We start from the raw sequence: 22,558 nt of genomic DNA, 5'->3' as shown, positions 1-22,558 counted from the left end.
TGTGCTGTGACAGTGTGGCTAAGTGGGTATGGATATTGAAGACTTCTCAACTGTCAGATTCTCTAGAGCTGCAGTTAAGGGTGGGTGTGACCCACCTGAGGGTGGTGCTGGGGCCATATAAGTTCATCTGCAAGAGAAGAAGACCCTCATTACTGTGAGCTAGCTCACCAGTCCCAGTGTTAGCATTTGAGTGTGAACTATAAGTGAAGGGAAATGGCTGGATTACAGGGTAAGCAGGGTTGGCAGAGGGCTGTGGGACATAATGAGACCAGTTGGATGGGATTTCAGGAATCTGGTTATGGGAAGAATCCTAACAAAAAGTGGTTGGTTTGAGGTACAATGGAGAGATCCAGTGAGTACCTAGTGGTGCAAGGGACCAGTGGAGTCTGGCTTTTGTGAAAATAACATGAATTCAAGCAGTTGAACTATTTCAGAGAGGGCGGCAGCAAGAAAGAACAGAGGTTTACCTGAGGTAGCTTTGGACATTGTGCTTTCCCCATTTTTCCACAAATGAACTAGGAACTCTGGTCTCATACCTGAGTCCTGGCATCACAGAACTCCCTGCAAGAGATGAGTATCCTTCATAGGATGGCATCCTTCATAGGATGCCAAAGTTCACCCTAAAAATGTAGTGACTCAGGAAGACTGCAAAGCTCAAGTTAACAAAGAAAAATCCCATTGTTCATGTGAAGGCTAAGGGGATCAAAGTTCTTGGCCAACCTGATACCCGAGTTTGATCCTAGAATCTCAAGACAGGTGGAAGGAGAGACACATCTTCTGATACTTATCTCTCCTTAACATGAGTTCCAAGGCATACAGACATTCACAGACAGTAGTATTTAGTTTATTATAAGAGTAAGAAATGGCCAGGTGGTGGTGGGGCACGCCTTTAATCCCAGCACTCGGGAGACACAGGCAGGCGGATCTTTGTGAGTTCAAGAGCAGCCTGGTCTAAAAAAGCTAATTCCAGGACAGCCTAAAAAGCCACAGAGAAACCCTATCCTGTAAAACAAAACAAAACAAAACAAACAAAAAAACAGTAAGAAATAAAATAATAAGATAATCCAGTGAGTAATGTCCTCTTCAAATGTTAGAGTACCGTGACGTCTCCTTTGGGAGCCTGTGGGATAGGGTGGGGACTTGAACCCTAAGGATTTGTGGTTATTTAATGCCTCAATTCCTCTGCTTCCATCTTCATCTTTTCTTCACTTCTGGGGGCTTTTGCTCTTTCCCTGTCTTTCCTTGAGATCTTAGCCCCTCCTCTCATTTGCTTCGGTTATGCCTCTTTATATTTTTCCTCTTTTGTAGCCCAGAGCAGCTCCGGATTGCCAATTCTCATGCCTCAGCCTCTCAATGGTGATATTACAGAACTATGACACCAAGCCTGGCGTATGTGTTGCTTTTTGTTTTATTGATAGGGTCTTACTCTATAGCTTTGTCTACATTAATAGATTTTTGTTTGTTTTTCTTTGTTTGCTTGTTTGTTTTTTGAGACAGGATTTCTCTGTGTAACAGCCCAGGCTTTTCTGGAACTCAATCCGGAGAACTGGCTGGTCTGGAACTCAGAGAGATTTGCCTGCCTCTGACCCCCAAGTGCTTGGATTAAAAGTGTGAGCCAACTTTGTGTAGACCAGGCTGACTTAAACAAACTGCAATCCTCCTGCTTCAGCCTGATGAGTGCTGGGATCACAGATAGGAGCCATCTCTCCTGACTCTCACATGTCAACTTTTAAGAGATAGAGTCCTATTTTCTTACCTTGTTAACCCTGATCGAGGGAGTCATCTCCTCCTCCTCCTCCTCCTCCTCCTCCTCTTCTTCTTCTTTTGGTTTTTCGAGACAGGGTTTCCTCTTTGTAGTTTGGAGCCTATTCTGGTACTCTCTCTGGAGACCAGGCTGACCTCGAACTCACAGAGATCTGCCTGCCTCTGTCTCTGCCTCCTGAGTGCTGGGATTAAAGGCGTGCACCACCAAAGCCTGGCTGAGTCATCTCTTCTTATATCCTGAAATTTCCATTTGTTCATCTCTCTATCCACACTTTAATTGCCTCAAAGGAATATATAAGCTAGAGATGGGTGCTATCCAGCACTGTAGTCATGTGTAACATCTCAATTAAAATCAAGTTATTTGGAAAAATAAAATTAAGTCTACCCAACTGGAGGCTGGTGAGATGACTCAGCAGTTAAGAGGATGTGTGTTCAGTTCCCAGCATCCACCTCAGGGGTCTCAGAATTTCCTGTAATGCCAGTTCTAGGGGTCCTGATGCCCTTGGGGTCAGCAGGCACCTGCCTTCAAGTACACATAGCCACACATAGAAATATATAATTTAAGAAATGATAAAAGCAAATCTTCTAAAATTTCCTCATTATAACTGGGTGTAGTACATATTTCTTTAATCCCATATATCTTGTATATATGTATATATGTATATGTATATGTATATATACATATATATTATATTTGTGGATAGATAGATAGTGTATGTGTATGTGTGTGTGTGTGTGTGTGCTGTGGGTGTGTACATCCATGTACACAGGAAGAAAGACAAAGAGACAGAAAGAGGAAAACCTGTCTTAAAAAAACAAAATGGGTTTCTAGAATATTCTAGTATTCCTCAATTGGGATCCCTTCATTCTTGGGAGCTGTTTTTCATTTTTCTTTTTAAAATTTATGTTAGCTTTGCTGGATAGCACTGGTCATGAGAAAAGATGCAGGGACCAGACCTTCATACCCACACTGGTGGATGTCAGAGAAACAAGAACATGACAGCCATAAGCAACTGAGTTCTGGGACAGCGGCAGGATGGCTGCTGAAGGCTGTAAGTGATCCATGGAGATGTCTCAGACTCTCAAGCAGATCAGTAAGAAAGGAGAAAAGTTAAAACTGTGAGGTTGAGGAAGAAGAACCAAGATAGAACCCCACCTGGACAAGGATCTTAGGCAATGAATTGGAAAGAAAGCCAAGTGGCTGTGGGACAGGAGGTCTTTTCTGTTTTGGTTTTATGACACAGGATTTCTCTTGCCTGACCTTGCTTTATAGACCATGGTGGCCTTGAACTCAGAGATCTACCTGCCTCTGCCTCCCAAGTCCTGGGATTATAGGTGTGCTCCATACTGCCTAGCCAGGTAGAGGAGGTCTCCAAAGCAATCTGAGCCTAGACAGGGACCAGATAACTTGGACATCTGCAGAAGCTCTGGGTAAGGAATTGAGTTCCCTGTTACTTGTACTTTAACAAACAAAGCTTGCCTGAAGTTGAGAGTGCTGAGCTAGCCACTAGTGAGCTATAAAGGGCAGGCAGTGGTGGCACACACCTTTAATCCTAGGCCTCAGGACTAAGAGATACAGAGACTTCTGTGAGTTCAAGGTCACCCAAGGATACATGAGATTCAATCTAAAAGAGAAACCACCAGGTGGCAGTTGCTCACACCTTAAATCCAAGTATTTGGGAGTCACACACCTTTAATCCCAGCACTAGGAGTTGGAGATTGGGGTCATTTGGCTGGGCTCAGAGGAATATAAAGAGGAGACAGGAACTCTTGACATTCAGTCTGAGGATTCATAGGAACAGGATCGCAACTTTTGTCTGAGGATTCAATAGAGGTAAGAACTAATGGTTGGCTGCTCTGTTTCCTCTGATATTTAATATAAACTCCTACATCTGACTTAGGGTTTTTATTATTAAAACCAATTAGAATTTGTGCTTCAAGGTTGGGTTCTAAGAGGGAATTGCCACAGTCTGATTACACACTTACCATCTGTCTCATTGTCTGTGAATTCATTTATTGGTTGATTACTTTCCCTTGTATGTTTCTTGCACAACGCTGGGTTTTTTGTACTCCTATTTTACTGCATCATACTCCCCAATCTTTAGTTTATTAATATTCACTGCATTGAAATAAACATCTTTTCAAAACTCCTTCATAAGCACATTGGTATTTGGCCTGGTTGGAGGTCATAGTAAAACTAGTATTAAAATATTTTGCTTTTCAAATGAAGGAGGCAAGTTTTAATTCCAAGTGAGCCACTTTAGCATTTGTTCTCCTAGCTTTTGACAGGGCAAAATGCAGCCCTCAAGCAAGCCCACCAGATGCCTTAGCAGATAAAGGCTCTTGCCACTAATCCTGAGTTTAACCCTTAGAACTGGCCTTATAAAAGGACAGAACCAACTACTCATGGTTGTCCTCTGACCATGTGGGTCCCTTGGCATGTTAATCCACTGCCTGGCATGAGATGTATTTAAATGTAATTTGTTTTGGTTTTTCAAGACAGGATTTCTCTGTACAACAGTCCAGGCTGTCTAGGAACTTGCTTTGTTTACCAGGCTGGTCTCAAACTCACTGAGATCCTCCTGCCCCTGCTTCTCAAGAGCTGGGATTAAAGAATTGTGCCACCACTGTCCAGTTTAATAAATAAGATGTTTAAGATGTTCATTAAAATCTTTGTTGACTACCAGTTTGCAGCATTAATTTTCAATCTCTTCTAAGTACAGGGACTGTTAGTGTAATAGAGCAGGACCCCAGTGTTGAAGATCCTGAGCTCTTGGGGGCTCCATGAAAACCATTCCTTCTTTAAGACTGGTACCAGGGCACACTCTCCTCTCTGAGAGGAAGTCATAGAATCTTCTGACCAGAAGTGGAGTTAATGATTTACTAGGCAGGCTTACTCATGTTTTTATGGTTTACCAATCAAGAAACAAATGCTGAAATCCAGATACTGGAATCTGAAGAGAGGTAACATCACCCATAAATGGCTGAAAACTATGGGTCCTAGGGGTTCTGAAAGGATTAGTTGCCTGTGAGTAAATACCCTATTGATTGTCTCCTTCACAGCAGATTCTCCAAAATCTGAGCAAACATTAATGCTAATTTAAATAGGAGGATATCTAGGCATGGAGGGGCTCTGGGCTTGGAGGGTCTTTATTTATACCTGGTGCTTTTCTGGTTGTCTCTAGATACTCCCAGGGAGATGTGGTCTCAGTCACTGTGTGAAGAATTCTGAGAGGTGCTTGATAGTGTCTCTCTGTCATTCTTGTTGGTGTTTTGTTTTTGTTTTTGTTTTCGTTTTTGTTTTGATGAAATTCAGGGACTAACCAATGTGCTTCTAAGCAGAAAAAGCTCGGTGTTCACTGGGAGGCAAGCACATCTTTGCCATTAGAAGGCTGGTCTTTGCTTAGAGTTCTACCAAGAGAACACACTCTTGTCCCAGACTTCAGTTTTCTCTGTTTGCTGCCTTATTGATGTCATGACCAGAACTGAGATTGATGGCTGTATGTGAGGAAAGGACCAGAAACAATGACAGTGTTTAGGAGGACAGGAATCCCTGGCAGAGAGCATGTGTTTAATAGAATGAAGGTTTGCCCCGATACAGTGTGCTGAGTGACACAGCAAATAGAATGTTTTCTCATTGTCTTTCAGGTCAACATCATGATGCTTCATCAAGTCTTCATATCAGGCCTCTTACTACTTCTCCCAGATAAGTTGGTTGATGGGCTGGCAGATGCTGGGAAGTCTAGAGTTGGCAGAGGTGATGACAATACTTGAGCCTTTTTGGTTATGGGTTTTATAATGAGCAGAGAATCAGAATAAATTGTAGTTCCAACAAAATTTCTTAACCTGCATGAATTTCAAAACATGTGGCTAAATAAACATGATCCCTAGAAGATGTCAGGCAAGAGGTAAGAACACATGCATGCATTCATTCACAAGATGGACAAGTAAGGGTGAGTGCACTTGCATGCATGTCATTGACAAGGAAGGGTGAGCATACATGCATGGATGCTATGGACAAGTAAGTATGATTGCATGTGCATGCTAGTTATAGTCAAAGGTTAATAAAGAATTAAAACAGCTTTCCATGCATGATGGCTACACAGTGTCAGCCTTCATTTCTTTCAGTATTTTTGCTTTTTAAAACCATTTGCAATTGCTTAACTTAAAAAACATTCTAAGTCAAAGCATTCTATGAAAGGGGGAAAGAGGAACACTATAACTGTCTTTGAGACAGGGTCTAAGTTAGTCCAGGCTGGACTCAAACTCCATAGGCTGTTGAGGAACAACTCAAATTTTGATCATCCTGCTTCTACCTCAAAACAACTGAGATCACTGGTGAGAACTAAAATATACTTCTATGATTTAATTGAAATTCCACGTATTTTACTTTATTTGTGATCCTAAAGGTATTTTGTTGTACAGTAGTATTTTAAGATGCGTTATATTTATTTATGCTGTGAAATATTTTTTTAGTGATGCAAAGCTGTGTTGCAGTCTTTTATATTGCATTTATTTTTAACTCTATGAATCTGTGCTACTATGACTAATATACCTAATTGGCCTAAAAAGAAGTGAACAGCCAATAACAAGGGAGGGGAAAGGAAAGGTAGAGCTGGCAGGTAGAGAGAATGAATAGAAGGAAAGAGAAAAAGAGGAGCAAGAGAACAAGGAGAGGGGGAAGATAGGTAGGGGCCAGCCACCCAGCCACACTCAGCCACAAGTCAGAGTGAAAGATGCACAGAAGCAAGAAAAGGAAAAGTCCCAGAGGCAAAAGCTGGATGGGGTAATTTCAGTTAAGATCTGGCTAGAAATAAGCCAACCTAAGGCTGGGCATTCATAAGTAAGACCCTGTATGATTTGTTTGGGAGCTGGGTGTCAGGCCCCAAAAGAGCTGAAATAGAAAGAAAAGAACCAACATCAGTATTTGGCTAAATCAAGTCATGAGCTGTCCCAGGGGGAAATAGACTTCATTTTATACAATTATGAATGTGTTTTTTCTGATCATGTCCGGAACTCACAGCCTAGGCCTGCATATAGGTGACTAGTTAGGGAGTATCACAGTCCATTGTTTTGTGCCTTTGTTTCTGGTGCTGGGATCCAGTAAGGGTCTGGCATAGGCTAGCCAAGCACTGTATCATTGAGCTCTGACCTCAGCCCTTACAGTTCCTTTAAAGGCCACTGTGGAAGATATTGGTATTAGGTATTTATTCCATCAACCCAAAAGAATTATATTTAATTTTTAGTTTTTAAATTATATCATTAATTTATTGGTTGCATATTTTCTTTTTTATTTTTGCAGGGGTGTGGTGGTGGTGGTGGTTTGAGGCAGGGTTTCTCCATGGTTTGTCCTGGAACTAGCTCTGTAGACCAGGCTGGTCTGGATTCACAGAGATCGCTTGCATCTCCCTAGTGCTGGGGTTAAGGGCATGCACCAGCACAACCATCACCACCGGGCCAGATTGCATATTTTCTTTCTTTTTTCTTTCTCTTTTTTTTTTTGTTTTTTTTTTTTTGTTTGTTTGTTTTTCAAGACAGGGTTTCTCTGTGGTTTTAGAGGCCGTCCTGGAACTAGCTCTTGCAGACCAGGCTGGTCTTGAACTCACATAGATCTGCCTGCCTCCTGAGTGCTGGGATTAAAGGCGTGTGCCACCACCGCCCGGCTTGCATATTTTCTTACTATGTGTCTTACATTGTAAATGGGTCTTGCTCAAGTTCTGGAATGTCACAAACTTTGCTTTGTGTGTGTGTGCGGGGGCGGGGGGGGGGGGGCGTGTGGATTAAGGGTACTCTAAAATTCAGAATGAGCCTTAGTTGCTCCTGATGGTTTTCCAAAACCCTCTGAAAATTGACTTTGAAGTTGATAAAGTTCTGCCTTGAAGTCAACAAAGTTATTCCAGAGCCCTAGCTCAGCTCTCTGATTATGAAAGGTGGGAAGAGTTAGTGATTGTGTTGTCCAAGCACTGTGGGAGAGGAGGAGGGACTGTTTCAAACAGTCTCCAAATCCCAGGCCTCTCTTGAAGTCATTCCTTAGCTGAAGCTTGGCCTTGAATTCATCAGGGTCCTCTCTCTACCTTTCAAGTGCTGGGAATACAAGTGAGTTCTGGGTTTATAAGCATTATCCACAGGCCCAGCTTCTGAAATAGAAAGTTTCAATTTTAAGAAATGAAACATTTGAGCTGGCCTCAGTAGCACGTGTTTAATATCCCAGCACCCAGGAGTCAGGTGGGAGGATCCCGCTTTTGAGCTAGATGAGGTATAAAAAGACCCTGTCTCCAAAGAAATGTAGACACTGAAGAAGAAAAAGGAAAAGAAAAACTTGTGAATATCACACCTCAGAATGACCTGTTTAATTCACAATGTATCCATTAAGTGATCACACTGAGGAAAAACATGCTAATAAAAAAAATGTTTCCAGTCTTCAAATTCAAGCTGTAAGACTGAAGAAGTAATCATATGATTGAGGAGGTTGAGACAGCTGAGCTCTGTGAGTTTGAAGTCAGCCTGGTTTATGCAGCAAGTTCAGGGCCAGCCAAGGCTACAAGTTGAGACCCAGGCTCAGAAAACTGAATGACAACAACTACAAATATTATTAAGTTGTAATTCCCTCCAAACTACACACACACACACACACACACACACACACACACACACACCCTAAAACTCCAGGGATAGAGAAGGGTTAGAGCTCTAGTTCATGGGCAAGCACTTGCCTCATAATATCCTAAATTAGGTTCATTAGAATACCACCCCCAGTGAATTTTTGGGAAAAAATTAAAACAGTTATGTAAGAAAATTTTGGGTACTAATTCACCTCTCCCTCCCACCTTTTTTATATGGCAGGTGCTGTGGATTCTGATGTAGTAGTGACTGCAGTGGTGGGTGACCCTGTCACACTGCCATGTATTTACTCAACAGATCTTGGAATCAGTAACTCTTGCTGGGGCCTTGGCGAGTGTAAATCTTTTTATTGTGCAAGAACACTTATCTGGACCAATGGATATCGAGTCACCTATCAGAGGAGCAGCAGATACCAGCTAAAGGGGCCTATTTCAGAAGGAAATGTGTCCTTGACCATAGAGAATGCTGCTCAGAGTGACAGTGGTCCATATTGCTGTGTAGTAGAAATCCCTGGATCTTTCAGATATGCGACATATTCGCTGGAAGTTAAGCCAGGTAAGCTCTCTTTGCTTCTTTTGTTTATTTCTTGCCAGTGAACTGAGTCCTCTGTTTGCTAATGTTTTCTGTTTTCCTCTGAGAAGGAAACTGAAGGTTGTTACAAATATGTTTGTGTATAGGTGAGGAGTTCCATTCCCTGTCTGCCCCGCCTTGGGCTTTTGGAGTAGGTCTCACATCACGCCACACAATTTGTTGCTTGAATAATGGAAATGACCTGATAGAATTGTGTTCCCTCCACCACCTGTTCACAAGACACTCACTCTGCAGTGTGATCACATGAGCAGTTAGTCCATGGTCACTCTGCAGTGTGATCACATGAGCAGTTAGTCCATGGTCACTCTGCAGTGTGGTCACATGAGCAGTTAGTCCATGGTCACTCTGCAGTGTGGTCACATGAGCAGTTAGTCCATGGTCACTCTGCAGTGTGATCACATGAGCAGCAGGGGTTAATCCATGAATGATGCTAACACACAATTCCCTCCAATGAGCTTTTTTAGAAGGAGAAGGTGGAGATCAGACCTCCAGGTAGGAGGAAGAGCATTAGAACGAAACAATACAATGTATGTGGTTCATCCCTTGATGGGTTATGAAGGGTCTTCCAAGGAAGGAGGGCCTATTCCTTACAACATGGACAGGGGATTCATTAAGAATGGAAATGGGGGGACTAGAGAGAGAGCTGCTAAGACTGGAATGGCAGGGCAGACAGAGGATCCTCTTCAGAGAGCAGCCTGCACAATACTATTCTCAGCAGTGTTAATATTTTGTATGAGAGAGACCTTGGCAGGTTGGGTACAAACTATGGTGGGAGAGAGTTGGACAAGCCATGCAAACAGTGCTAGTGTGGAGAGTCTTATTGGGGGAAAGGAATGGGAAAGAGGGGAGTAGGTGAGTGGGGAGTAGGAGAGAGGGGAGGGGAAAAGTGAGGGAGAGGAAGGCACTGAGAGGCAGACAGAAATCGAGGCAGGGTACTGCGTGCGCGTGCGCGTGCGTCTCCTTTTTTGTTTATTAAAAAGAGTTAGGCATGGAAGGTTACGACAATGAAGGCATCAAGTTGTCCAGACTACTTCCTGCTGATCTGGGGGTATTGAAATTTGGGGGAACCTGAGAACTGGGGAGCAGGCCACATCCTGGAGTCACTGGTTGCCTTATCATTGTTCAGGCTCTCTAGAACTGTCCAGTGTCTCAGGCCTGGTGATGTGCTAGCAGAACAGAGGACAATATTAAGTTTAGGGAGTTATGTCCTGGTAAGTGAGGGAGCGTCAAGACCAGGGAGAGGTGGGGAGGCTTTAGCTGCTTGGGTCCTGGTAACTGAGGGAGAGATGCATCTCACCTGTTCTGCTGTGAATCCAAGTTTACTTCCTGGAACTTACAAGAATTCCTTGAGTTTGTGAAAACTTGATGTTTAGAGTTGGTTTTAGACATTGTTTGTCCTCTGTACTGAAACTCACACTGTAGAAACCGAAGTATACTCTTGCCAGAATTGATTCTGGTTGAAAGCATTGACAACTCTTTCTTCCTTCTGGAAAACTGTGAGAATGTTTTTAGCACACTAAAAAGTACACTCTAAGTCTGTAGTTAGAGGAAATTTAAAATCCTGGTCTTATAGCCATGTTCATATAGTGATAGTATGGTGTTTAGAACTCTGACAGAGCTGGGTTAATAGTCACCAGAATTTCATCCATGATTTTTAAGACTATGAACTTTTGGAGTTACTATAACGGTAGCATAATGAGAAAGATCAGGGACATGTTTCATCATCATTTAAGCCTTTTTTTTTAATCCTCAGACATCATATTTGCATTTACACACTTAAGTCACTTTCTTAGACCTCTTAAGCTTTACCTTAAAACACCTTTTATCTAATTTACCAGGAGGTACAGGTGGCTGACCACTGAGAGCAGTCACTGTAAAGCAAGGTCCTTTACACAAAGGAATGATAAAAGTTACATTAAAAATGGTTTGTGAGTTTTATTCTGAGAACTGTGTCTAGACTTGGTTTTGGCCTGTGACCTGAATTTTACAGAGAACTAAGAAGGCAGCTGAAGCCTTGGTTGTTGCTGTTAAGCTGGCCTGTAGTGGTATTTATGATTTATTAAAAAGCTTGCCTGAGGATTCAGAAAAGCAAGATCATCCTCAAGCTATGAGATCAGGCAGTGGTGGCACACACCTTTAATCCTTGGACTCAGGATTCAGAGATAGATGGATCTTTGTGAATTCAATGCCACCCAGGGAATAACAGATCACCTGCCGTTATTCCCAGCACTAGAGGGGTATAAAAGATGGAAGCAGGGTCTTCAATAGTCAGTATGAGGCATTCAGTCTTCAGCCACCCAAAGGAGAGGCAGTAGTTTGAAGATTGGTGAAGAGCTGGTGTGTGGTTCAGTTACTCAGTCTGAGGTAGAGGTAAGAAGCCAGAGGCCTCTTAAGAGCTGCTATGCTTTTCTGATATTCATCTTGAAATTTGAACCCCAATATCTGTCTCTAGGTCTTTTATTTATATTTGTTACACTGGCCAAACTACTAGTAGTCAAACAGTGTCAGAGTTCTGAGAAGGATAAAATTTACCTGAGTTAATGATTAAAAATGACAGAGACTTACTTGCTGGCTGCCTACCCTGGGGTCCTCCATGGTCAGTTACTTTGTTTAGGCAACTGGAGGCTGTCAATTCGCCAGTGTCCTGTTTTGTTCAGTGCCTCAAGAGGGACTTTGCAGCAGTTGAGGTGAAAGGCAGGTTGGCTCACTGGCTAGTGCTGCCACTTTTGAAACCAGTTCCTGGTGGAGGTTCTTCTGTGCCCATCCATCTTTGGAGAAAATAGGAGTGCTTCCAGGAGCTGTCACTTCTCTCTCTACTTCAAAAAGGTTTTTAATTAAACATTTTAAATGCCATAGTCTGCAGAACTCTGAGGATTTGAGGACTGTCTATTAGGTATATCTGAGTGGATTTCGTTTCTAGTTCTTTGCTTTAAGCTTAACTCTGAAAACTTATAGGGGACTAGGTAAGGCTTATCCCTGTAATTAATTACATCAGTATCCAGAATGACCACAATTAAAGGGCTTGATCATTTATAAGATGACTTCCCCGCCCCCCCCCCTTTTTTTTTTTTTTGGTTTTTCAAGACAGGGTTTCTCGGGTTTTGGAGACTGTCCTGGAACTCTCTTTGTAGACCAGGCTGGCCCCAGACTCACAGAGTTCTGCCTGCCTCTGTCTCCAAAGTGCTGGGATTAAAGGTGTGCACCACCACTGCCCGGCTATAAGATGACTCTTGCCTTGTATCCCTCAACAGTCAGCAATAGGTTAGCAGGTTCCATAAGACTAGGACTTTACATTTCTGTCAGTTTTAGCCTTAAAAATAATGATTTTTTTTAATTGAAGGTCTTTTACTATTAAAATAAGAATCCAAGGCAGTCATTCTGAGGGTAGTAACAGAACAAGTGTGCACCAAACTGAGACTGTCTCCTGAGAAGGCAAGGAAAAGTGATAAGGGAGAGATTCCAGGGCCAATGGCAACAGGAGAAAGGGGCTTTTGAGTTGGGGTGTGGCCCAGCAGCAGAGAGTGAGGGAGCACAGGGGCCAGCACTCCCTTGACAGGCCATGGGGGGCCCTCTGTCCAAATACCCAACTCTGGGAAAAGGACCCTCTCTGGGAACCAGTCATTTTATTATAGAATATCTATATCTATATCTATTCTATATAATTTATCAGACATATGCTGCCACTTATTTAAACTCTTGGTGTTGAACATTTGGCAAAGACATAAGTACTTAGGTGGAAATCTCTAAGTTACCTTTTGTTAATCGGAATAGTCTTTTTATTTTTATTTTATTTTATTTTATTTTTTGAGACAGGGTTTCTCTGTGTACCATTTGCTGTAATGGAACTCACTATGTAGACCAAGCTGGCCTCAAACCCAGAGATCCTGCCTTTGCTTCCCAAGTGCTGGGATTAAAGGCATGTGCCACCACCACGTAGCCTGAATAGATCTTTATAACCTTAAATTTTTATCACCATATAGAGTATATTTTAAAGCAGAGTGGAATCACATACAAAATTTCATACCAATCCAAAATATTTGAGACTTGTCAGTTTCTTAGGCTAGAAGGAGATACAGTGAATATCATAAGATCTTAAAAATTAAAAGGGAAAACCGGTAGATGCTGAGCAAAATGAAAACCCCAAATCTAGATACATTAATTTTCTTCTTTCTTCCTTCCTTTCTTTCTTTCTTTCTTTCTTTCTTTTTCTTTCTTCCTTCCTTCCTTTGTCCTTCCTTCTTCTTTCCTCTCTCCCTCCATCCATCCCTCCTTTCTTCTTTCCTGCATTTTTTTTCCCTAGGTAGGGTTTCTCTGTGTACCCTTGGCTGTCCTAGAACTTGCTCTGTAGAAAGGCTGGCCCTGCATTTACAGAGACCAGCCTACCTCTGCCTCCAGAGTGATGGGATTAAGGAGTGCTGCACAACCACTAGGCTTTACATTCTCCTTATCGATATAAGGATATCTTTGCATTGAAATAAAAGAGTAGACTCATGTAAATTTACTGACTTCTGGTGCTGTTCCTAATAGGTTTACTAAAGGATATACATGAACAACAGAAATCAATAATAGAAATAATCTGTCTCCCTATTTAAATTAAGAACATCTTCTGTAATCTCTCAGGTTCTAGACCTTGTTATTCAACCATTTGTTCATTTCATGTTTAAATTGATTTTTAAAACTGCATTATTATTCTGTTGGTATATATGAATGATTTGTATTTACAAATACAAATACATGGTATGTATGCATACCATGATGAATTTGTCAGAGTGCAAACTTGGGGGGTTGATTTTCCCTTTATATATTTACATGAATTCGAGGAATGTAAGTCAGTTTTCCAGTCTTCCAAGTCAAGTGCCTCTACCCATTGAACCATTATTCTGGCTCCTGTTTAGTGATTTTTATGAATTTTGACAATGGGCCTTCCTTTGTAAATCAGGCTGATCTGGAACTTCTTGCCCATGCGGTAACCTCCTAAATTTGGGATTGTAGGAATGCGAGACCACACCTTGTTAGGGTGAGGTCCATTCTGATGGGGCAAGGAGCCTTGCAAAACTATGGCTGGGAGTCAACTTAGGTAAGCCAGAAGAAGATGGTCATAGGGTGTGCAAAGAATGATGTATAGAGACAGCTTTGGGGAAGAGACATAGGCTCCTAGTGCCTATCAGAGGAGTGAAATGATACATTTTCCTGGCTGAAGTCAAATAACTTTGGACTCCAAGGGTACCCACTCACATGAGAATAAACCTTACACACACAGCACAGAGAGTGAGAGAGAGACAGACATAGAGACAGAGAGACAGAGAACGAGATCACTAAACACACACACACACACACACACACACACACACACACACACAAAACTCTCTTAGGGGATGTGTAGAATTTTGTCTAGCATGACTGACTGTAGCCTTTGCTTCTGTCCCTAGAACTGCAAATACACTAATCAAGTAAATGCTGTGGTGTGACTTGGGAAGGCACATTTCTAGCACACATTCCTGCCTAAAACTCTGGGGTTAGATCTCTAGCACTAGAATAGGCATAGGCATGGCATCATAGCATAAAATTACAAATTTCAATACATTAATCGAAGGTTTTATCAAGCTTAAAAATTTGTTAAAAGGTCAGTGCTTACAAAGTGATTCCATAAGTAATCCAGTGACTCTGTTTCATCCTTAACAACTAAGTCAACATTTTCTCCTGGTTTAAACACACCGTGCTTCCTCTCCAGTGGTCCTAAGACCCTCATCAGCTCCTTTGGACTTTCCCATCTACTTGCAGAATAAAGTCCCAGAGCAAGATGAGCAAAGCTCCTGAGCTGTTGAATCTTTCCTGGTTGTGTTATCATAGTGATCTTCTGACGAGATTGTGCAATGCTTGCTATCTCTCACCTCAGAGATTTCTGCTCTCCAGGTAGGGTTTGTACTGTGTTCAGGCCTCTGTCCACATATTGGACTGGTCAGCAGCAACCCAGGCCAGGTTATAAACATAACCAATCACTTGTGTGAATACTTTCATTGCATCACAGCCACACCCACTCTTGCTATGTTGTCAGCAGTGATTTTCAAACTGACATGGGTGCTTGTTCCTGTACATGGTGTTTTTTGGTTCCTGAGCCCAAGACACTTAACTATCTGGCCCTCTATAGGAAAGGGGCTTGAGGGCCAGTGAGATGATTCAGTGGGAGAAGGTGCGGACTAATAAGCTTGATGACCTGAATTCAATCCCTGGGCCCACATGGAGGAAGCAGAAACAGACTCCTGACATCCATCCACATTTGTGACATCACACAAATAAAGAATAAATACTTGCATAGAATTTAAGGGTTTGCTCTGCATCTGCCATTTCCCTACACATCGTAGGAACACTACTGTTTTTTCTTTATTTCAAGGCAAACACAAACTTCACTAAGGGATTATGCTGCATCCCAATAAAGAAGGGTTTTCAGAGCAATTGTTCCTTGTTGCTGAGGTTTTATTTTGCATTGTGTGTCTTAGATAGGAAGAAACCATAATAGATAATATCCAGTCTCCACCCAAATTTCAAAACCCATTTGTGTTGGGGCTTGTGTGGGATCTGCATGCTAAGATGCAGGGCTATATGGTGTGTCTGTCCTCTTGGGACTCACTGTAGTGAACATGCAGGGCCTGGAAATTGAGTATGAAGTGAGTCGCCAGTGAGAGCAATCACAGGCCCCCACATCCTCTCAGTGTCAGCTGTCATTTATAAAGTGTTCTTAGGAGCACAGTCTATGTTCTCATCTCCATGTCATCAGTGCAGCTGCCTGCCATTGGTGAGCTTTCCCCACAGCCCTCTCCTGCCCTGTCCTATTTGGTCAATGACAAAGGACAGTTCAGGAGAGGAGCCTCTCTCGGGACAGCATCTCACTAGTGCTACAACAGAACTTCTTGTCCCTTCTTGTTGACTCATTCTTGTTTTATCTTGAATTCCAAATCCAGAAATTCCAACAAGTCCTCCAACAAGTCCCACAACTATAACAGGACCCACAACAACAGGAAGACCCACAACAGCAGGCAGACCCACAACAACAGGAAGGCTCACAACAATCAGAAGACTCACAACAGGAAGACCTACAACTACAGTGAAACCCACGAGAATGTCAACAAGACCCATACATTTGCCAACATCACCCACAGTCTCCACCTCGACTCCTACAACACCAGCACAAACAGAGACTCACACAACAGGTAAAAGCCAATGTGATCCAGGACCCAGAGTCCCTCTTATCAGTGGCTGTAGGGCACACAGACACTGAGTAAAATCAGAAGTATATATGGGTAAAGAGTTCTTAGCTGGGTCCCAACAACAGCTTCACAAAGACTATAATTTTCCAGGCTTAAGATACATTCACCTTCTCCTGTGTAAGAACTTGAAGATACAGAGACACCATCTCTCTATATCAAATTACCAGGGGATTCACTACTAGCCAGTCATAGGTGGATCATTGATCTAGGGTAGCTGATGAGGATGGAGGGACTCTGATCAGTTTGGCATGACTTTCTGGTGAGAAACTAAGGACTGACTGAGAACTAAGGTCAGGGCAGGGAGACCTTGACCCTTTGTATCTTTCTGAAATTGGTCACTACAGCTGAAGCCATGGTTCAGTGAACCTAGGATTTAGCCTTTCCTATGCATCAGGCACATGTCCCATGCTTTATGATGCCGAGATTAATTCTCAGATAATTATGTCCTATATAGCTGTGGTCTGTCCCTATTTTATAGTGACAGGAACTGACAGAGTCAGCATGTTCATGGTAGAGTTATGAAGACAGAAAGTGTCCCTGCTCACTTGAATCGGAACCTGTTTCTTCTGACTCCAGGGTCAGAACTCCTGCCCTGAGCACAGATGTTGAGAGGGTTTGTAATGTTCTCACATCCTTACTGGAAAGGCATCCTGACACCACCCTCTAAAGAGACAGTGGATGCGGAGCTAGGCGTTGGTGGTGTACACCTTTAATCCCAGCACTCGGGAGGCAAAAGCAGGCATATCTCTGTGATTTGAGGCTAGCCTGCAGAGCGAGACCCTGTCTTGAAAAACCAGAGAGAGAGAGAGAGAGAGAGAGAGAGAGAGAGAGAGAGAGAGAGACTGACAATGGATGCTTTGCGAAGCTTTACTTTAAGGATCTTTCAATTTATTCATGTAGTGTAAAAATTGCAATATATGTACTTTTTAAGGATAACACACACACCAATTTCAAAGGTTTTAGGAAGTGATTTAACCTGCTCATTTTTTTGAGTGATGCCATGAAGTTCATACTTCAAATTGCCTACAGGTAAAATTAATATTAATTGATAGTACCTTGACTTACAGAGGGGGAGTAGTTTTTCATCCTGAAGGCAAGTTTAGGTTCAAATCTTCTTCTAGGAGTTAACAGATAGCTGTTAGAGGGTTTCTCAAAGCTTCTTAAACCTTGTCCATCCCAGGGGCAGGGCTGGATTCTGACAAGAGAAAAAGCCGCATAGGTTCTTTTGTTGTTAGGGTAATCTGATGGGTGATATTTAATTCTTTCTCCTCTTGATGGCCTTTTGGTAATTTCAAGCAGGAGGACCCTGAAGGACTGGGCTGCTCGCAGAGTTTGCAGAGGCCGCCAGGTTATAACTAGGCTTGTCAAGCATAGGATTTGTGAAAAAAAACCACTTTGTTTCAGGTAGCTGCACACACTGAAGAAATGCAAGGATCTCTCAGGGTTAACACAAATTTTCAATGCTTACTTTCAGCCTGTTTCAGGGGATGGGCTCATGGGCTGAGGACCTGTAGTATTTCCACTCGTTGCATGGGCACTGTGTGTATTGCCAGCTGAGATGGCTGTCATTTGCTAAAATTGGAAACATGGAGTCATGTAATGTCAGCTTCTTTATCTGTAAAATGCAGTGAAGGGCTCCTTGTCAGGATGTCACAACCCTTACATACGTCTGATATCAGCAGAAAGAGGATTCTGTGTTTCATTCACAGACAATAGACAGAGTGAATCAATAGATTCCCTGCTATAAAATAGACATTTCAAATATATTTTGAATGTGTAAGTGTTCAAAACTTGGTGTTCAGTGAATCTTCTGCCTTATTAAATCCCACCCTCACATGGTGTAAGACACATTGACTTTGTGGGTGACTTTTACAGATGTGGGAAAAAATCTAAATTTATATGTTTATAATTAATTTTTCCTCTTGTTGAACAGATTGGAATACTACTGTGACAGATTGGAATAACACTGTGACATCCTCCAACAACTCTTGGGATAATTACACTGTAAGTATATTCTTCCCCAATCAGCCATGCTCCCTTGTGTATCTTCTCGGATACAATTTGTAGCTAAAGATGTTTGTAAAATTAATTCACAGGTATTAGTGTTTAAAAAAAAGAGTCAGATATAGTGGTATCTTCCTTTTTCTCAGGATTCGGTAATTTAATTCAAAATATCAGAAATTTGAGGCCAGCCTGGACCATTAGGCAATATGGGTTACATAGTGACAAAAACTGTAGATAAATAAATTAGTAAGTATATAAAAATAAAGAAATTAAGAGTTTGACCTTGGGCCTGGAGAGATGGCTTAGAGTTTAAGAGCACTGGCTGCTCTTCTAGAGGTCATGTGTTCGAAACCCAGCAACCACATGGTGGCTCACAACCATCTAAAATAAGATCTGGTGCCCTCTTCTGGTGTGTAGGCAAACATGCAGGAAGAACACAATATGTAACAAATAAGAACTTTTAAAAATAAAAAAAGGAAGCTGATGTTTACAGAAGACATTTGAATTCAAAATGTTCATTTACATTCCAATTGAGCATTCTCTGTAGAGCACACGGTGATACTTTGTTTCCCACATACAAAGCACCACAGAAGGTGATTAAAGCAGACAAAATCACACACATGATGGATGATCCCACATTGAGTATATGGTTAGATTTTTGACTGAGGTAGCTACCCATGTAGTCACCTCAACTCACTTAGAACAGGTTTCCACCATGGTCAAAGGCACTGATTTTTACATTGTCTTGGAGTTCTGCTGCCTTTACCACCTTAGATACTTGGTCTTCCTGCATATACCAGATTAGCCACAGGCCGGTAAAGATGAAGCTCTAGGACTAGAGTCTAGGTTAAGGTCAAGCATGTGTTTTCTATTGCTCTCACTTGGTGCCCCTTGTGTTTACTGCCATTTACTTATTGACACTGTTGTTTTATTCATTGTTTCCTTAGGAATCCATCCCTTCACTGAATCCACAGGAGAAAATGAATAAGGGCTTCTCTCTTGACATCACCATTGCTGCCCTGATGCTGCTGCTCTTTGTGTGCGCCATGGCTTTCACGGGTAAGGAATTTCAAAACTGTTTCTCATAGAAGGAGACCCAGCAGAGATCGGGTGCGTTCAGGTTGGTATGGCCATAGACATGAGGGAGGAGAAAGGCTGAGTCTAGGGAAGAATTGAAGAAAAGAAGAAAGTAGATATCACAATAGAGGGAGATGTTTTAGTTTTAAAGAGAAATCAGGTACTAGGGAAATGACTGGAGATCTACAAAGATGACACCAGCTAACAATCTAAGCAAGAGGGGAGAGGTTACCTTAAATGCCCTCCCCTGATAATGAGAATGATGACTGAATTATATGTCATCCTATAGCCTTCATCCAGCAGCTGGAGGAAGTAGAAGCAAACACCCACAACTAATCACTGAAATGAACTGGAAACCAATTGCAGAGAAGGAGGAGTGATGAGCAAAGGGGTCAAGACCAGGCTTGTGAAACCCACAGAAGCAGCTGACCTGAACAAGGGGGAATGTTTGGTTCCCAGACTGATAGCTGGGAAACCAGCATGAGACTGATCCAGACCCCAGGAACGTGGGTGTCAGTGAGGAGACCTCGAAAATCTACAAGACTTCCAGTAGTAGTTCAGCACTTATCCCTAACATAGGTGTGGACTTTGGGAGCCCATTCCAAATAGAGGGATACTCCCTGAGCCAAGACAAATGGGGGTGGGCTTAGGCCCTATCCCAAAGGATAGAACAGATATGATGACCCCCTATGGAAGGCATTACCCTCCCTGGTGAAAGGCTTCCTGATAGGTAGGGTTATAGTTGGTGGGGGATGGTAGGGGAGGAGGGGAGGGAGAGGGAACTGAGATTGACATGTAAATCAATCTTGTTTCCAATTCAAATAAAAAAAATGAAAAAAAAATTTAAAAAGGAGACCCAGGTTTCTCTGACTGCCTTTAAATAAGTGCACATGCCCAGGGGCTTTTAGCACACATGCCTTCCCTGTCTCCAGATCCAAGACACACATGGTAAGCCACCTACTCCCCAAGGGATGTGTTAGGACCCACAGAACTCTGTGGCTGATTTCTGATATTTGATGAGGGTTCTGCTCGGTGAATTTACAACATTGCTACTATGTCTGCAAATATTCCTAATCTGAAAATCTCAAGGAGCTTAAATACTATTGGAATTTTTCAGCCAAATCCACTTACTTATTTATTCACTTAATTTATATGCTGACCCTGACTCCAGTGTCCCCTTCCTCATCTCCCCCATTCCCTCCCCCCTGCTACCCATCTGCCACCCCTCCCTGCTGTTTCTGTTCAGAAAGGTCAGGCTTCCTATAGATATCAACAAAGCACAGCATATCATGCTGTGGGTTAATATCATTTTTTGTTGGTTTATTTTTTGTGACTTTATTTTGTTTTCCTTTTAGTTTGGGTTTTTGTTTTTGTGTTTTTTGCTGTGTGATCATGTATTTCAGGCTGGCATTGCACTTACTAGGCAGCTCAGGACGACCTTCCTCAGGATCCTCCTGCCTCCAACATCCAAGTGGTGGGCTTCCAGGAATAGCCTGCAGTGCTTGGCAACAATGGTTTCCCTAACCCTCTCCTTTGTCTTTCAGCTTTTTCCATTAAAGAGGAAACATTCTATTTTTCATAAAAAATTAAATACTATAACACAAGAGATTTTTGGATAGGCTTGACATTTTTAGGTTACTCTAAGACATTTGATGTGTTCTCTCAATTCCTACCCTTGGGGTCTCACTTGTTCCCATGATCATACTGTGGAATGTCCTGGGAGGTATTTAGTAGAAGATGCAATTAGACATTGGTGAGAGGCACCCTGACAAATACTGGGACAGATTATTTGTGGGTGATGCCTAGTCCTACATTGTCCTTTCTGTGTGTAATCCATCCATGTGTAAGAACTTCAGTCATGGACTTTAAAAAACACCAGGCATGAGCCCATTACTGACCTGATTTGTGTTGCTGGGCAGAAAACAGGGAATATTGATATGCCTGTCTCTTGTCTCTGATGGCACATGGCTTTAGTCCAGAACTTAGGAGATAGGAACAGGAGGATCTCTGAGTTTGAGGCCAATCTGGGCGACATTGGGAATTCCAGGCTAGCCAAGGCTAACCTGAGATGTCCTGTCTTGAAACACTTAAAAAATCAAGAATATCCCTGTCAGACTTCAGGATTTTCCTCTCTGGTTAATTAGAACTTGTGTATCCAAAATGATTATTTAATCTGGCTCAAGTGTCATGTCTGTGTCATTGTCTAGTGTCATTCCAAGTCTGTGGTTAGTTAGCTTGGGTACATAACAGATGGTGTCTAAAAGGGAGAATTACCAAAATACCATAAGTGTGTTCCGTTCCTTAGTCCAAAGTTGTTCGTTCAGAAGGACTTGTTCTCTAGCAGCCCATTAAAAAGTTCTAGTCTTTAGTTTGTCTCAATGAATAACAATTTACCAATGCTGCTCTAGGAAATTAGGCCATGTGGATGGATATAGCAGACAATCAATGGGAAGAAGCACCTTCCTGAACAGTACAGGAAGGGATTACCCAAAGTTACTGGGGATGGTTCCGTCATAAACAGAAGCAATATCCTTTATTAGGAGAAATATCTTGAGTTTCTGATGGCATGTTCAGTTTTCCTTTCAATTTCTCCCATCTCTTCCCTCCTCAATTTAGGACCCATCATTATGAAAAAGAAGTCAGGGTCTCTGAGGTAAACTGGAATGGATTGTGTTGATTCATTTTGAACAATCTTGAGAAGATCTCTCTATGCTCTTTTGCTTATAAATCATTCTTTATTAATTGATTCACCAATTGGTTGGTTGATTTGAAACAGGGGCTTATAAATCATTCTTTACTAATTGATTTGTCAATTGGTTGGATGTTTTGAAACAGGGTTCACTGCGTGGTGCAGACTGGCATGGAACCTGCTATGTAGCCCAGGTCACGACGAACTCACAATCCTCCTGCCTCAGATTGATTTACTCGGGGATAACTGCTGTGTTCCCCAATGCTTGGCTCCATTCTGTACAATATAAAGTTTACTGAGTCCCTTTCTTGTTACCCTCACTCCTCAGTGCTGCATTCTGCATTCTGAGTTTCTCTGCATTTATGGAAGCACAGGAACAGAAGGCCCCTTTATTCTAATCTCTTATAAGTAGACACTGAGTTGTTAAGTTTGCTTCCTGGAGCTGGTATTGAAGGTGTTGCCCTGACCCACTCTTTTTTCACCCAGTGTTTTCTTTCATTGACTACCTATTCTAGTAAAACTGAAGAAGAAAAAAACAGAGCACATA

At 42.1% G+C, this 22,558-nt stretch overlaps 1 protein-coding gene across 1 annotated transcript; it reads left to right on the top strand.

Annotated features, from left to right (window-relative positions):
* Nucleotides 1-5,421: 5,421 nt before the first annotated feature.
* On the top strand, nt 5,422-20,904 carry LOC100763331 (hepatitis A virus cellular receptor 1 homolog). The gene is made up of 7 exons (XM_035448103.1): nt 5,422-5,467; nt 8,605-8,940; nt 15,936-16,007; nt 16,095-16,184; nt 18,196-18,245; nt 19,193-19,304; nt 20,867-20,904. Exons 1-7 carry the CDS (start codon nt 5,422-5,424, stop codon nt 20,902-20,904), a joined length of 744 nt encoding a protein of 247 aa, XP_035303994.1.
* The last annotated feature ends 1,654 nt before the right edge of the window (nt 20,905-22,558 follow it).

This window comes from Cricetulus griseus, chromosome 7, assembly GCF_003668045.3.
Source record: "Cricetulus griseus strain 17A/GY chromosome 7, alternate assembly CriGri-PICRH-1.0, whole genome shotgun sequence".
Taxonomy (NCBI): Eukaryota; Metazoa; Chordata; class Mammalia; order Rodentia; family Cricetidae; genus Cricetulus; species Cricetulus griseus.
This window is presented reverse-complemented; position numbering and strand designations above follow the sequence as displayed.

Bases quoted from the DNA above. Each gene is read 5' to 3' on its own strand.
- LOC100763331 (XM_035448103.1), top strand. From the start codon at position 5,422: ATGATGCTTCATCAAGTCTTCATATCAGGCCTCTTACTACTTCTCC. The intron at 5,468-8,604 runs CAGATAAGTTGG...TTTTTTATATGG, and splicing joins AGGCCTCTTACTACTTCTCC to CAGGTGCTGTGGATTCTGAT. The intron at 8,941-15,935 runs GTAAGCTCTCTT...TTCCAAATCCAG, and splicing joins TTCGCTGGAAGTTAAGCCAG to AAATTCCAACAAGTCCTCCA.